The sequence below is a fragment of the Physeter macrocephalus genome, chromosome 15 (assembly GCF_002837175.3).
Source record: "Physeter macrocephalus isolate SW-GA chromosome 15, ASM283717v5, whole genome shotgun sequence".
NCBI classification, from domain to species: Eukaryota; Metazoa; Chordata; class Mammalia; order Artiodactyla; family Physeteridae; genus Physeter; species Physeter macrocephalus.
The window spans coordinates 51010417-51025406 of NC_041228.1; the positions used below are offsets into that span (position 1 = coordinate 51010417).

Here is a 14990-nt window from a genome sequence, read left to right on the forward strand (position 1 = left end):
ACATGTCATCTGTTCTCAGTTCTCCATTCTTTTCTTATCCTTTTCTGCCTCCCTCTACCTATGCTCTAGGCCCACACAAATTGTGTTTGGCTCTAGCTGGCAGCACTCAGAGCTGGAGTTTGCTGTCCTCAATTAATGACAACAGCAGGATATATGTAGCTATATATAGCTTACCACTATGTGCCTGACACTTTGCTAAGTGTAGTCCAAAAATGATCTTATTTAATCTTTATAACAACCCTATGACATAGGAGGTATTTTATCTCCATTTCACAAATGCAGAAACAGGCCCTAAAAGATTAAGTAACCTGCCAAAGGTCATACAGCTAACAAATCTCAAAGTATAGATCTCATACCTAGGTATCCATCTCATCCCAAAGACTAATAATGTTCTTTACATTAAGCCATAAAGCCTGTGCTCAGAAATCATACAGATCTGAATTTCAACTCTAATGCTATCACTTACCATTTGTGCAGTTTGGTAAATTATTCACTCTGAGTTTCCTCGAGTATGAAATGGAATAGCAATACCACTTAAGTTGGCGGTTGTGAGCACTAAATGAGCTAACATATATAAAAGTTGTCGGGCAGTGCTTGTGGGATACTGTAATCAATACTCACTGCGTTCAACCCCGCCCTTCCTTCTATTTGATTATCAGTTATAGAGGCAGCCACGAAAAGATAACACCAAGGATAAGCAAAAATTGTGGATCATCATCAAGCACAACGTCAGTGGTAGGCTTGCTCGGTCTCCCAGAGGTTCCGGCACTGCGAAACTAATGTAACCGCACTTCCTCCACGCCCCTGGTTGCAGTGAGCCCCAAACAAGAAATTCGAAGCTGGAGCCTGAACTGGAGCCGCTAGGTTACGCCATCTCGCAACCCCCTGCTTTACACCAAAATCAAGAATCACCTTTGCCCACCCCACCTACCTAGCAGCTTCCCCTGGAACCATCGCCTACTCTGAGGCCCACCCCATTCCTCTGGGTATTCGCTAACTGCAGAGCGGGGCGCGTGACCCAGTACCTCTCCCGGCTGGGAGCTGCGGCAATTTCTGGGAGTGTCACCCTTCCCTGGGCCGCAAGCCTGACTCCCCGCCTAGAGGATCCCGGGCACCGCCCGCCCAGGTGCACGAGCACCAGGTCCAAGAGGCGCCTCGCGGCCCGGAGCTGAGCCCGGAACTCTGGCTACGCCGGGAGGCGCGGGGCAACCCTGGGTCTCGGCAGGCCGCCGACCTCGCGTCCAGCGGATCCTGAGGCCCCGCGCGCCCCAGCCTATCCCTGGCCGCGCGTAGCCCAGGATGCACTTCCAGCGCGAGGGCAGGGCGGGCCGAGTCGCGCGGAGCCTGCGGGCCCGATTCTCCCGACCCGGACTCTTCTCGGGGCGGGTGCCCCACCACCCCGGGCCCGAAACAGAAAGAAGTCCGCACTCACATCTCCGTCTAAGGTGTAGAAGTCGCTCCAAGGTAGAGACCAGGCCGGCACACGCCGCGGAACCCCCCGGCCGCCTGGGATTCACGGAAACCTGGGGCGGATCCGGCTGAGGGGCGGGGCGGGGCAGGGCTGAGGCCGGCTCCGCCCACCCTGGCCGCTGCCTGCCCAGAGCTCGTAGGCACTGATCTGTTCCTGTAGGTTGATGCTTCAGGGCTACGTAGATCGCTTGCTTACCGAAAACTCCAAATTGACTTCAGGCGTTTAAGTAAGTTATTTGGTGCACCAAAATAAATTCCTGAAAATAAAAGAAGTTATATTTGAGAAAATTTATACCACAAGCAGAACCAGGAAAGAATCAGCTTCAGCATGAAAGTAGTGAAATGCTAACTACTAACCATTCTTATTTAGAGCGCTTTCAATGTGCAACTATCGGAGTCATTTGATATTCTTCATTTAATTTAATCCTCACAATTTTGTAACGGATTAGTGCCATTATCCCCACTTCGCAAGTGAGAAAAATACGACTGAGTAACTGGAGATTTGATAGCTAAGTAATCGGCCTACTTGCCCAAAGTCACAGATTCAGAGTAACCTCTAAGCGCTCCACTTGACTGCCACTTGATTCTGCTTGCAATTAAACTACTACGGAAAATATTGTTCCATCTGACTGCTTGAAGTTTGAATTTTTGTCCAAAAAAACAGGGACAAAATCAATAGGCAAACACATGGGAAAAAATATTTGCCACAAACCTGACATTCAAAAAAAAGCGTTAGTATCTTAAGTATAACTGCCTTTAAAAATAGAAAAATGGGCAAAAGATAACTTTTTTAATTACAGAAGAAATGGAAAAATGAACCAAAGAAGAAATATAGACTTTTCTAAGCCAAACTTTTCTTTTAATCCAAAAAAATGCAAAGTAAACACTTTTAAATAATTGTATCAGTGCAAGTGAAGATTCATTCCTTTATTCAACACCTTCTGGGTGCCTGTTATGTGCCAAACATTGTTCTATAGAGACTTGTGATAAAATAGTGACAGACAGAAGCTTCTACCCTAGAGGGAGAACAAATAATAAGTTATTAAAAAGAAGCAAAATGATTTCAGATAGCCATAAGTACTGTGAAAAGAAAATCAAAATGGAGTCAGTATTGCTAAAAGAGCTTTCTAAAATGGAGCCAGGAGCCCACTGAGGAAGTGTGACTTATGCACATCTCAGCTCAGGTGGAATCTTAATAGGTGCATCCAGAACATCTGCCCAATGTTCATGAAACTCAAGATACTTATTAGACCCTTGTGATAGCCTATCCATTAAGAACAAGTATCTTCTTTTCTGCATCAGAATCAACCATAATTCTTGCCAGACAACTTTAACAACCTCGTAGTATCTGCCTTTATAAGCCCCTGGCTCTTTCTCTTTCCAGAAACACTCTTCCGGTTTTACTCAAGTCTGTATCCCCCAGATTGCAATTACTAAGACCCCCAAATAAAGCTCTTTGTTCATTGCAACCTTTATATTGATTATTGTTCACAGTACCATGAGGAAAGTAATACAGGGTAATGTGATAGAAAGGGACTTGGGGATAATAAGAACCTTTTCAGACAGGGAAGTTCTCTCAAAAGTGGTGATATTTTATGTGAGAACTGAAAAATAAGAAAGACCCAGTCATGCAAAGATCTGAAGGCAGAGGAATGATAGCAGGGACAAAGGCAGGAATAGACTTAGCAAGCTGCAGGAACAGAAACAAGGCCTTTGTGGTTGGAAATAGTAGGGAGGAAAGAGAAGTGTTTTATTTTGTTTTTACTAAAGGTTGGTAAAAACAACCTTTTTGTTTTATTTTTGATTCTGTTTTTACATTAAAGCGAAGGACCTCAGGTACCACTAATTTAGTTACAAGTTTCAAAATTTCCAGAATACATAGTATCAATAACCAATTTTCATCACCTTTGTCTCCACTAAAATAGGGAGTAGAGACAATGAAATGGTTTTGTACTTTTAGTACCCAATAAGCAATCTCTCAATTAAATAGACAGTGCCATAGCTATTCAATGTACTTATTCATTTTCCTCAAACTATAGTCTAAATTCCATTCTACTTTTGTACTTACTCATTCGCCCATTTATTCAACACATACTGAATGCATACTATGTATCAGGCATAACAAGGTTCTAGAAACAAAGAACAAATAGGCATGGGACTTAACACCTAGTGGAGATTTAAAGGGATGCTAAAATGAATGAGATATTCACAAAATAGTCTCTTGGCGTTCTTCTACCTCACTGGTTGTTCCTTTTTATCTCCTTTGCTTTTTGATCCTCATATTCCCCGTTCTTACACTGGAGTACCCCAGGGTTTAGTTCTTGACTTTTCTTTTTTCTATCTTCATCCACACCTTTAGTTACCTCATCTAGCCTTACAGCTTTGAAATCCATCTATATTCTAAAGGCTCCCAAATTTCCAAATCCTGAAACTCTAGATTCCAACTCCCTACTTGTGAGTTGTATTAGTTATCTACTGTTCCATAACAGATTATACCAAACTTAGGGACTTACAACTAAGTAGTCATTTATTATATACAACTTCTTTGTTTCAGGAATTTCAGAGTGGCTTAGCTGGGTTCTGGCTTATCATCTCTCACAAGAGTTGCAATCAGGTATTATGCAGAGTTGCAGTCATCTTATGGGACTGGAGGATCTACTTCCAAGGTGGCTTACTCGCACGTTAACAGTAGTGCTCTTTGTTGGTGGGAGACCTCGGTTCCCTTTCCAACGTGTACCTCTTACTGGAGCTGCTTGAGTACCCTAATGGCATGGCTTCTGGCTTCCCCCAAGGCAAACAATCTGAGAGATCAAGGGAGAAGCTTCATGAGTTTTATGATTTATCCTCAGAAGTCATATACCATCACATTTGCAGTATTCTATTGGTCAAACAGACAAGCCTATATCTAATGTGAGAGGGAATCCCACAAAGGAATAAATCCAGGAGGTAAGAACCACTGGGGGGGCCATCTTGAAGGCTGGCTACCACAGATGCCAAATAATCATTTCAAATCTCAATGTACAAGTAAACCCTCCTGATCTTCCTTTCCAAATACGTACCTCCCACAGTCCTCTTTATCTCAAGTAATGGCAAAGCTTCTTCCAGTTGTTTGGGCCAAAACACTTGGAGACATCTTTGCCCCTTTCATACCCCATCCCAACTGGCCCAGTGTGTTGGCTAATCCTGTCAACTCTGCCTTCAAAATACACCTGGATTCTGACTATTCCTATTTTCCAGCCTAGTCTGAGTCACCTCTATTTCTTTCTACATTTCTGTAATACCCAGTAACTGCTTCCCTTCCTGCTCCCCTTCAGTCTATTTTCAAAACAGTCATAAGGATCTAATTAAAATGTAAATTAGACTGTGTCCCACATGATCATACAAAGAGAAAAAGCCAGTCCTTACAATTGCCTACAAGGTCCTACATAACTTGGTCCCCATCTCCTCTCTGACCTTATCTCTTAAGGTCACTCAAGACCTTAAGAGTCTCCTTCTTGCTCACTCAATCTAGAGCGGACTTATGTTCAGAGAAAATGCCACTTGCCTTCCCAATTCATGCCTTTGCACTTTCATTTCACTTGGCATGATATGCTCTGCCCCCAGATATTTTCATGGCTCATTCCCTCCTCCCCCTCAGTGAGTTCTTCTGTGGCCACCACCCTATTTAAAACTGTAATGCCTAAGCAGAAATACACTCTATACCCCTTTCTACTTTATCTTCCTTTTTCAGCATTTATCATCATTTATTATATCTTTTATGATCTATTATATCATTTACCTTGCTTACTATCTTTCCCCAACTGGAATATATACGCCACTAGGAATTCACATCTAGAAGAATACCAGGCATATTATAGATAAGCAAAATATATTTCATTAGTGAATGAAGAAATTGTGCTAGGCCCTGTTATAGGCAAAAGCAGACATGTCATTGAGTTTATAGTGCAGTGAAGGCACACATTACTAATTCTTATCAACTCTACCTCTAAAATATACTCGATTGACAAATAATCACAAATATAAAAATGAAATTATAAAATGTGCTTAGAGCTATAAAGAAAATGAAAATATATTAAGGGGAATCAAGAAAAATTTCTCTGAGGAAGTAACATTTGGACTGAGAGCTGAAAGATGAATAGGAATTAGCTAGGTCAGGAATAGTGGGGTGGGGTAGGGGGAAGGGGGAGAGTGCTAAGTTAGTGAAATGAGAAGGAATCCTGAAAGAAAGAATATCACATAGGGAAGTCTGAGGCTCATGGGAGGCAAGAAAAGATACTGTGCCTGGAGCCAAGAGAGAAATATTACAGACTTAAAGAGACTAAAGAAACAGGACAATTAAATGCAACACATAATCAGGATGTGATACGAGTTGGGGAAAAAATGTTGTTATAAAGGACAGCATTGGGACAATAAGCAAAACTTGTATATTAAATAATAATATTCTATCAATTTCAGTTTCCTGAATTTGGTAACTGTACTGGGACTAAATAAGAGAACGTCTTTGTTTCTGGGCATGAAGAGTCATGATATCTGTAATCTATTCTAAAAAGTTTCAACAACAGAAAATAATAGTAGGAATACAATATGCATATTATATGTAGTATATGTAAAGAAAGATAAAGAAAATGTGGCAATATGTTAACAATGGATGAATCTAGGTGAAGAATATATGGGATTTCCTGCAACTTTCCTAAAGATCTAAATTTTTTTTCAAAATGAAAATTTTAAGTAAAATTTTACTCTGGCTGAAATATCAGAAACTCAATCTCAGGATTATGATGGCATTCAGTGGTATAAACATATTATTTAGCAATACTGAGAAAACAACCAGTAGAAATACGTAAAAAAAGAAAGTTTGGAAGAGGATCTATATATCTTTTAAAATATATGTTAAAAACAAAGAAAATAGGGATATCACTGATGTAATCCTAAAGAAATATGGTTGATTTAACGGGAAGTGGTGGAAGGAGCAATCAATAGAAGAAGCATTGGACTTATTGTTAGAAGACATGGATTCTAGTCTTCTACCAATACGTACCAGCTAGGTAACCTTGGTTAATAAATCTCTTTGAGCTATAGTTCACTTGTTTATTAACTTGGAATACCACTTACTTCACAAGGTCGTTGGGAAGATCAAATGAAATAAAAGTGGTTGTTAATTCACTACATAGTATTGAATGTACTACATAAATGTAACCTAATTTTTTAAAAACTATAACTATCTTCCCTTATTGCCCATAAAAAAAATTTCATATAATCCATATAGTAGATTTGCAGCTTGTGTTTCCTCCCACATCAACTCTGAAGTAGGATTCAAAACCTCTTCATCCCCTCCAAAAGAATTCCAGTCCAGTGAAAAAGCAATACCGATCTTACTGAATATTCTGAGGGGAAGTCAAGGGTTTTATACGACACATCCCAAAGCATACAACGCCATCAACCTTCTGTCAAGAGGCCTCCTCTCCCTAGTCTTTCTTGTTGGATCAACTGTGGGCTGGTCATTCTTTGCCCGTCTCTGGCTTCTCCCTTCTCCCCAAAAAACTTCCCCTCCGGTCTCTCAATCTCTTCCATTCCCTTCTTTATGTAGGACAGTTTAATTCTAACAAGCGTTTATTTCCTAAAAGGACCCTCCAGTACCAGGATTCTCCCCACCTTTGAAGGCAGCAGAGAATTATAAATAACAAATCATTATTTACTTGCATACGGAAATTCTTGAGTCTATTTCAGCGCTTTCAAGTCTGTTCTGGTGATCTATCCTTGAGCCAAAGCCAAAACAGACCCCCAGGACGGCCAAAAGCCAGCAGCCCGAAAGGCGCTATCTCCCTGCCTCAGTCCACTCGGCGAAGGCGCAGCAAGGCCAATAAGGCCCCCCCAATCGAGGTATTTCCCGTCCCCAGAAACCGTAGACCGGAAGGTGCGGAGAGGAAGAGGAGCGGGGCCGGAAGCCGACCGACGCTGCTCTCTGTGGAGAGACTGGGGAGCCTTTCGCTCCGCCCCGCTTCGTAGCAGCCAAAGGGGTGAGGGGTCAGGCCTGCGAGCTGCGGATCATGGCGCTAGCCTTGCGACTCTGGCGCTCCCTTCCTTTGGGACGTAGCGCTGCCCCGGGACTTCGGCTCCCGACGGGTGCTGCTGGCAGCCGGGAGCAGTGCGTTCTTTGGCGACTCCGCGGCGCTGAGGTACCCTCGCCGTCCTGGCTCCCGCTTTCCTCCCCTACCGGCTGGGCTCCGGCGGCCCCTTCCTTCTAAAGGCTCGGTGGTCCTGCGTCACCTTAGGGTATGTGGTGAACTGAGAAAGGAGTTTGGGGCCTGGTGTGCCTGGAGCTCTCCTGACCGCGACGGACAGGTCCTCTCCCTTTTGCAAGCCCAGTTCCTCTCTAAAAACTGGGGTCGGAGGAGGAGGAGTGAGTCCCCCCCAGCCCCTCCCATCACTCCGGAGAATCTGCCTCATGCCTGTCTTTCCTGTGTAAATGCAAGGAGAACTGTAGGGGAGAAAGACCTTGACCTCTGTGAGATAATTTTAACTTTCGGTGACGGCCAGATACGGTTATAGCTCCTGAGGCTGTCAATCTACAGGACTTTGAGAAGTTTGCGGTGTGATTTTGAAAATTCCTACGGCTCAGAACCAGAGATTTATGCACTATTTAGGTTTAAAAATTATTTTTGAGTTTCTTGTTTCATCTGCATAACGTTAAGGAAGGATGTTGGGATGTTAGATTGTCATCCCAATTTTCGCATTCCTGTTAGACTGATTGGCCTAGGTTTATCTCTGAAAGGGGATTGAAGGGTGAGGGTGTGCATTGGATATATATCATTTGAACTAGGTGCTTCATTATTTTAAATTATTTTAAATATACATTTTTGACTGCCTGCTATGTGTTCAGAGTTGTGGGGTGGGGGAGGGTTGAAAGACAGTAAGGCTTGATCCCTTTCCTTGGAAGAGTTTATATCCAGATGGGTTGATGTTAGATGATATGAACAGAGGGATGGGAGGAGTACTAAGTATGAAACTAGCCTCAAGTTTCCAAATTAGAGCTTTGGTGAGTTAAAAATTTCATTTTAGTGGAATGATCCACTATTATTAGATAATAACATTTATTGAAGGCTTACTATAACCAGGCATTGTGTTAAGCATTACCTGATTTAATTGTGTACTGAAATGTTTCCATGCACCCTTTGAAATAAGAACTATTATTTTATCCATTTTTTTAGAAGAGGAAACTGAAATAAGGTTAATGTATCCAAGTAACACAGCTAGAAAGATGTATCTCCAGGTACTCTGAGTATCTACAGAGCACACGAGCTACATATGGCTATTGTGCTAAAAAACTGAAAACTAGAGAAGCAAGATAGAAAAGGACAGAAAAAAATCACAATCACAAGATATTAGAGAGATTTGTAGGTAATAAAACTCTGCTCTAAGCCAAAGGCAATAATGAAAATTCTTGCCTCCCTCTAAGTATATTGAATTTTTAGGGAGGTGGAACTATTTATTATTGCCAGATTTCCAATTTTTCATGTGTTTTCATAGCCTTATCATTTCTGTTTTTCTTTTTCCTAGACCTTCTTCCTTGCTTGATGTCAATAAGTTGAGTTCGGTATTTATTCCCCAGGGGTTTGCAGAGACTGGGGGCTACTTTTGAGTAGCTCAGACTTCATTTTTCTGTCTTTTTCAATTTGTAATCTATACTGAAAAACACACATCTCTGAACGTTTATTTTTCAGCGAATTTGTACTGAGTGCTTACTATGAGCAAGACTATTCTAAGCTCTGGGGGTATAATGAACGTGAGAAACAACCCTTTTCTCACTGATGTGACAGAAGGAAAGGTACTTATTGAGTAAATGTAATGAATGCTAAGTGTTAGGAAAAGGGAAGCAAAATTACACCTAATCTGATCTTAAAGGGAAAAGGGGAAGTGTGTAAGCAGTTAGAGATGTGATATAAAGACTTGATAAAGGGAAGATGAGGACAAAAGAATATGCCTGTAGAGAGAGTAGCATGAGGCTTTGAGGTAAGAAAAGATGGCATTTTTGAGGAACTGAAAGTATGACTGAAGCCTGGAGTGGAAGAGTAAACTGAAATAAACCAAGACTGAAAAGTTATGCAAGTACCAGTTTATTAGTTATCTATTATTGATAACAAATTATCACAAAGCATAATGTCTTAAAGCAACAAACGTTTATTATCTCATGGTTTCTGTTGATTAGGAATCCACATGAGGTTTATCTGGGTGCCTCTAGCTGAAGATCTCTCATAAGGTTGAATCAGCCTGTTCAGTTGCTAAGGGCTCATGGGAAGGCTGAACTTGAGGGTAAAGGGAAAGTTCTGCTTCCAAGCTCATCATGTGCCTGTAGGCAGGCCTTTGTTACTCACCAGGAGGGCTTCTTCTCAGAGCTGCCTCAAGACACAGCAGCTAGATTCCCCCATGACAGGCATGCAGTCAGAAGGAACACATGAGAGAGTGAGTATCAAAGATGGAAGCCACAGTCTTTTTATGACCTAATCTTAGAAGTAACATCTTTTCACTTCTGCATATTCTGTTTCTTACAAGGGAGTCAGTAAGTTCAGTCTACATTTAAGGGGAGGGGATTGCACAAGGGAGTGAATATCAGAAAGCAGGGCTCATTGAGGGCCGTTTTATTTTTAAATTGAGAGCCATTTAATTTTATTTATTTTTAAATTGAGAGATAATTGACATGTATTAGTTTCAGGTGTACAACATAATGATTCAGTATTTGTATTTGTATATGTTGTGAAATGATCACCACAATAAGCCTAGTTAATATCAATCTCCACACAGTTACAATTTTTTTTCTGGTGATGAGAACTTTTAAGATTGATTCTCTCAGCAACTTTCACATATACAATACAGTATTATTAATTATAGTCACCGTGCTGTACATTATATCCTCAAGATGTATTTATTTTATAACTGGAAGTTTGTCCACCTTCATGCATTTCACCCACCTCTTCCACACACCCCCAAGCCCCTCTTCCCTTGCCTCTGGCAACCACCAAGCTTTTGTATATGAGTTTGGATTTTTTTTTTTTTTTTTAAGATTCCACATATAAGTTAGATCATACTGTATTTGTCTTTTTCTGTCTCATTTATTTCACTTAGCCTAATGCCCTCAAGGTCCATGTTGTTGCAAATGGCAAGATTTCTTTTTTTTCCAATGGTTGAATAATATTCCATTTTGTGAGTGTGTATGATTTTGTTGTTGTTCATTCATTAATGGACACAGGTTGCTTTCATGTCTTGGCCATTGTAAATAATACTGCAGTGCAACATGGGGTGCATATATTTTTTCAAGTTAGTGTTTTTGCTTCCTTTGGATAAATACCCAGAAGTGGAATCAGTGGATTATATTGATGTTCTATTTTCAATTTTTGGAAGAACCACCATACTGTTTTCCATAGTGGCTGCACCAGTTTACATTCCCCACAATGGCGCACAAGAGTGCCCTTTTCTCAAATCCTCTCCAGCACTGGTTATATCTTGTCTTTTTGATAATGGCCATTCTAACAGGTGTGAGGTGAGATTTCATTATGGTTCTGATTTGCATTTCCCTGGTGATTAGTGATGTTGAGTACCTTTTCATGTACCTCTTGGCTCTCTGTATGTCTTCTTTGGAAAAATGTTTCTTCAGATCCTCTACCCATTTTTTTAATTGGATGTTTGTTTTTTTGCTGTTGAGTTGTATGAGTTCTTAATATATTTTAGATACCCCTTATTAGATATATGATTTGCAAATATTTTTTCCCTTTCGGTAGGTTGCCTTTTCATTTTGTTCGTTGTTTCCTTTGCTGTGCAGAAACATTTCAGTTTGATGAAGTCCCACTTGTTTGTTTTTGCTTTTGTTGCCTTTGTTTTTGGTGTCAAATTCAAAGTCATTGCCAAGACCAGTGTTGTGGAGCTTACCCCTATGTTTCCTTCTAGGAGTTTTATGGTTTCAGGTCTTACAATGAAGTCTTTAATCCATTTTGAGTTAATTTTTGTGTATGGAGTATAAGGTAGTGGTCCAGTGTCATTCTTTTGCATGTGGCTGTCCAGTTTTCCCAACACCAAAAAGACTGTCCTTTCTCCATTATATATTCTTGACTCCTTTGTCAATAATTACTGACAGCATAGGCGTGGGGTTATTTCTGGGCTCTCTACTCTGTTTCATTGATCTGCGTGTCTGTTTTTTATGTGAATACCTACTGTTTTGATCCCTATAGGTTTATAATTTAGTTTGAAATCAGGGAGCATGATGCCTCCAGCTTTGTTCTTTTCTTCTCAGGATGCTTTGGCTATTTGGGGTCTTTTGTAATTCCATACAAATTCTAGGATTGTTCTATTTCTGTGAAAAACACCATTGGAATTTTTATAGGGATTGTACTGAACCTGCAGATTGCTTTGGGTAGTACGGACCTTTTAACAATATTAATTCCTCTAAACCATGAGCATGGAATATCTTTCCATTATGTCCTCTTCAATTTCTTTCATCAGTGTCTTATAGTTTTCAGTGTACAGGTCTTTCACCTCCTTGGTTAAATTTATTCCTAGGTGTTTTATTCTTTTTGGCGTAACTGTAAATGGGATTATTTTCTTAACTTCTATTTTTAATATTTTGTTATTAGTATATAAAAACATTTTTTGTATATTGACTTTATATGCTGCAACTTTACTTAATTCGTATATTATTTCTAACAGTTTTTTTGCAGAGTCTTTAGGGTTTTCTGTGTATGCCGTCATGTCATCTGCATGTACTGATAATTTTACTTCTTTTCCAATTTGTATGCCCCACACCTTTTTTTTTTCTTGCCTAATTGCTCTGTCTAGGACTTCCAATACTATACTGAATAAAAGTGGCAAGAGAGGGTATCCTTGTCTTGTTTCTCATCTTAGAGGAGAAGCTTTCAACTTTTCACTATTGACTGTGATGTTAGCCATGGGTTTGTCATTTATGGCATTTATTACGTTGAGGTACATTCCCTCTATACCCACTTTGTTCAGAATTTTATCATAAATAGATATTGAATTTTGACAAATGCTTTTTCTGCATCTTTGAGATGATTATATGATTTTTGGCATTCATTTTGTTAATGTGGTGAATCAGATTGATTTGCAGATGTTGAACCATCCTTGCATCCCTAAAATAAATCCCACCTGATCTTGGCTTATGATTCTTTTAATGTATTATTGAATTTCATTTGCTAATTCTGTTGAAGATTTTTGCATCTATGTTCATCAGGGATATTGGCCTGTACTTTTTTTTTCTTGTAATGTTCTTTTCTGACTTTGGTATTAGGGTAATGCTAGCCTCATAAAATGAGTTTGGAAGTTTTTCCTCTTCTGTTTTTGAAAGAGTTTGAGAAGCATTGGTATTCATTCCTTAAATGTTTGATAGAATTCACCAAAGAATCCATCTAGTCCTAGGCCATTCTTTGTTGGGAGGCTTTTGATTACTGATTCAATTGCCTTAATTGGTAATTGGTCTGTTCAGATTTTCTATTTCTTCATGATACAGTCTTGGTAGGTTGTATGTTAGTAGGAATTTATCCATTTCTTCTAGGTTGTTCAATTTGTCGGTGTATAATTGTTCATAGTAGACTCTTATGGTCCTTTGTACTTCTGTGGTATTGGTTGTGCTGTCTCCTCTTTCATTTAGAATTTTATTTATTTGAGTCCTCTCTGTTTTACTTGGTGAATCTAGCTAAATGTTTGTCTATTTTGTGTACCTTAAAAAAAAAACACAAAAAAACCCAGGTCTTCATTTTATTGATCATTTCTCTTGTCTTTTTAGTCTCTATTTCATTTGTTCCCCCTCTGATTTTAGTTATTTCCTTCCTTCTGCTAATTTTGGGTTTTGTTTGTTTTTCTTTTTCTTTTTTTTTTTTTCCAGCTCCTTGAGGTGAAAAGTGAGTTGTTTAATTGAAATCTTTCATGTTTGTTAACGTAGGCATTTGTCACTATGAACTTCCCTCTTAGAACTGCTTTTGCTATATCCTACAGGTTTTGGTATGCTGTATTGCCATTTTCAGTTTTTTCAAGGTGTTTTAAAAAAAAAATTTATCTTCATTTCTTCTTTGAAGCATTGCTTGTATAGTAGCATGTTGTTTAATCTTCATATATATGTGAATTTTCTTCTTGTAATTGATTTCTAGTTTAGTACCATTGTGGTTAGAAAAAATGCTTGATATGATTTTAATCTTAAATTTATTAAGACTTATTTTGTGACCTAACATTATGATCTGTCCTGGAGAATGTTTCATGTATGCTTGTATATTCTGTTGCTTTGGGATGGAATGTTCTATATATGCCCATTAAGTCGATCTGGTTAAACATGTTGTTTGAGGCCAGTGTTTCCTTATTGATTTTCTTTCTGGATGATCTATCCATTGATGAAAGTGGGGTATTGAAGTCCCTTACTATTATTGTATTGCCATCTATTTCTGTCTTTAGGTCTGTTGATAATTGCTTTATATATGTAGGTCCTCCTATGTCGGATGCATATTTACAAACGTTATATCGTCTTGTTGGATTTAGCCCTTTATCTTCATATAATGACATTCTTTGTTTCTTATTACAGTCTTTGTCTTAATGTCTGTTTTCTCTGACACAGCTACCCCAACTTCCTTTTGGTTGCCATTTGCATGGAATATTTTTTCCATCCCTTCATTCTTCATTTTCAGTCTTTGTGTGTCCTTAAAGCTGAATTGTTTCCGTTGTAGGCAGCATATAGCTGTCTTTTTTTTCTTTCTTTTTTTTTTTAATCCATTCAACCACTCTGTGTATTTTGGTTGGAGAATTTGGTCCATTTACATTTAAATATTACTGATAGGTATGGATTTACTATTGCCATTTTACTAATTGTTTTTTTGGTTGTTTTATAATTCTTTTGTTCCTTTCCTCTGCTTTTGCCCTCTTCCTTTGTGATTTGTATATTTTCTGAAGTGGAATACTTATTCTTTTCTCTTTCTCTTTGGTTTATCTCCTATAGTTTTTTTAAAAAATTTATTTATTTTCTTTTATTTATTTTTGGTTGTGTTGGGTCTTTGTTGCAGTGCACAGGCTTTCTCTAGTTGTGGCAAGTGCTGGCTACTCTTCGTTGCAGTACACAGGCTTCTTATTGCAGTGGCTTTCTTGTTATAGAGCATGGGCTCTAGGCATGCAAGCTTCAGTAGTTGTGGCACACGGGCTCAGTAGTTGTGGCTCGCAGGCTCTAGAGTGCAGGCTCAGTAATTGTGGCGCACGGGCTTGGTTGCTCTGTGGCATGTGGGATCTTCCCAGACCAGGGCTTGAACCCGTGTCCCATGCATTGGCAGGCAGATTCTTTGAATTTGTGCCACCAGGGGAGCCCCTCCTATAGGTTTTCTTTTTTTTTGATGGTGTGTATCCTTTTTTTTTTTTTTTAACATCTTTATTGGGGTATAATTGCTTTACAATGGTGTGTTAGTTTCTGCTTTACAACAAAGTGAGTCAGTTATACATATACATATGTTCCCATATCTCTTCCCTCTTGCGTCTCCCTCCCT

At 39.5% G+C, this 14990-nt stretch overlaps 2 protein-coding genes across 5 annotated transcripts in view; one reads left to right on the forward strand and one right to left on the reverse strand.

Annotated features, from left to right (window-relative positions):
- CPNE3 (copine 3) overlaps positions 1 to 7282 on the reverse strand; it is a 48102-nt gene extending 40820 nt beyond the window's left edge. Inside the window, exons 1-2 of one of the 2 annotated variants that reach the window (XM_007120935.4) lie at positions 7167 to 7282; positions 1433 to 1727 (exon numbers count right to left, since the gene is read on the reverse strand). The gene's annotated coding sequence lies outside the window, so the exon portion shown is untranslated. The remainder of the gene's footprint in view (positions 1 to 1432; positions 1728 to 7166) is intronic. The other variant, XM_028500414.2, reaches the window with a different exon arrangement.
- A 165-nt stretch (positions 7283 to 7447) lies between these two features.
- RMDN1 (regulator of microtubule dynamics 1) overlaps positions 7448 to 14990 on the forward strand; it is a 43503-nt gene continuing 35960 nt past the window's right edge. The window contains exon 1 of one of the 3 annotated variants that reach the window (XM_028500415.2): positions 7448 to 7646. In XM_028500415.2, coding sequence (XP_028356216.1) covers positions 7518 to 7646 — 129 coding nt within the window. In that variant the 5' untranslated portion in view covers positions 7448 to 7517. Of the gene's footprint in view, positions 7744 to 14990 lie in introns of all 3 variants that reach the window. The other 2 variants (XM_028500416.2, XM_024127124.2) reach the window with 2 other exon arrangements.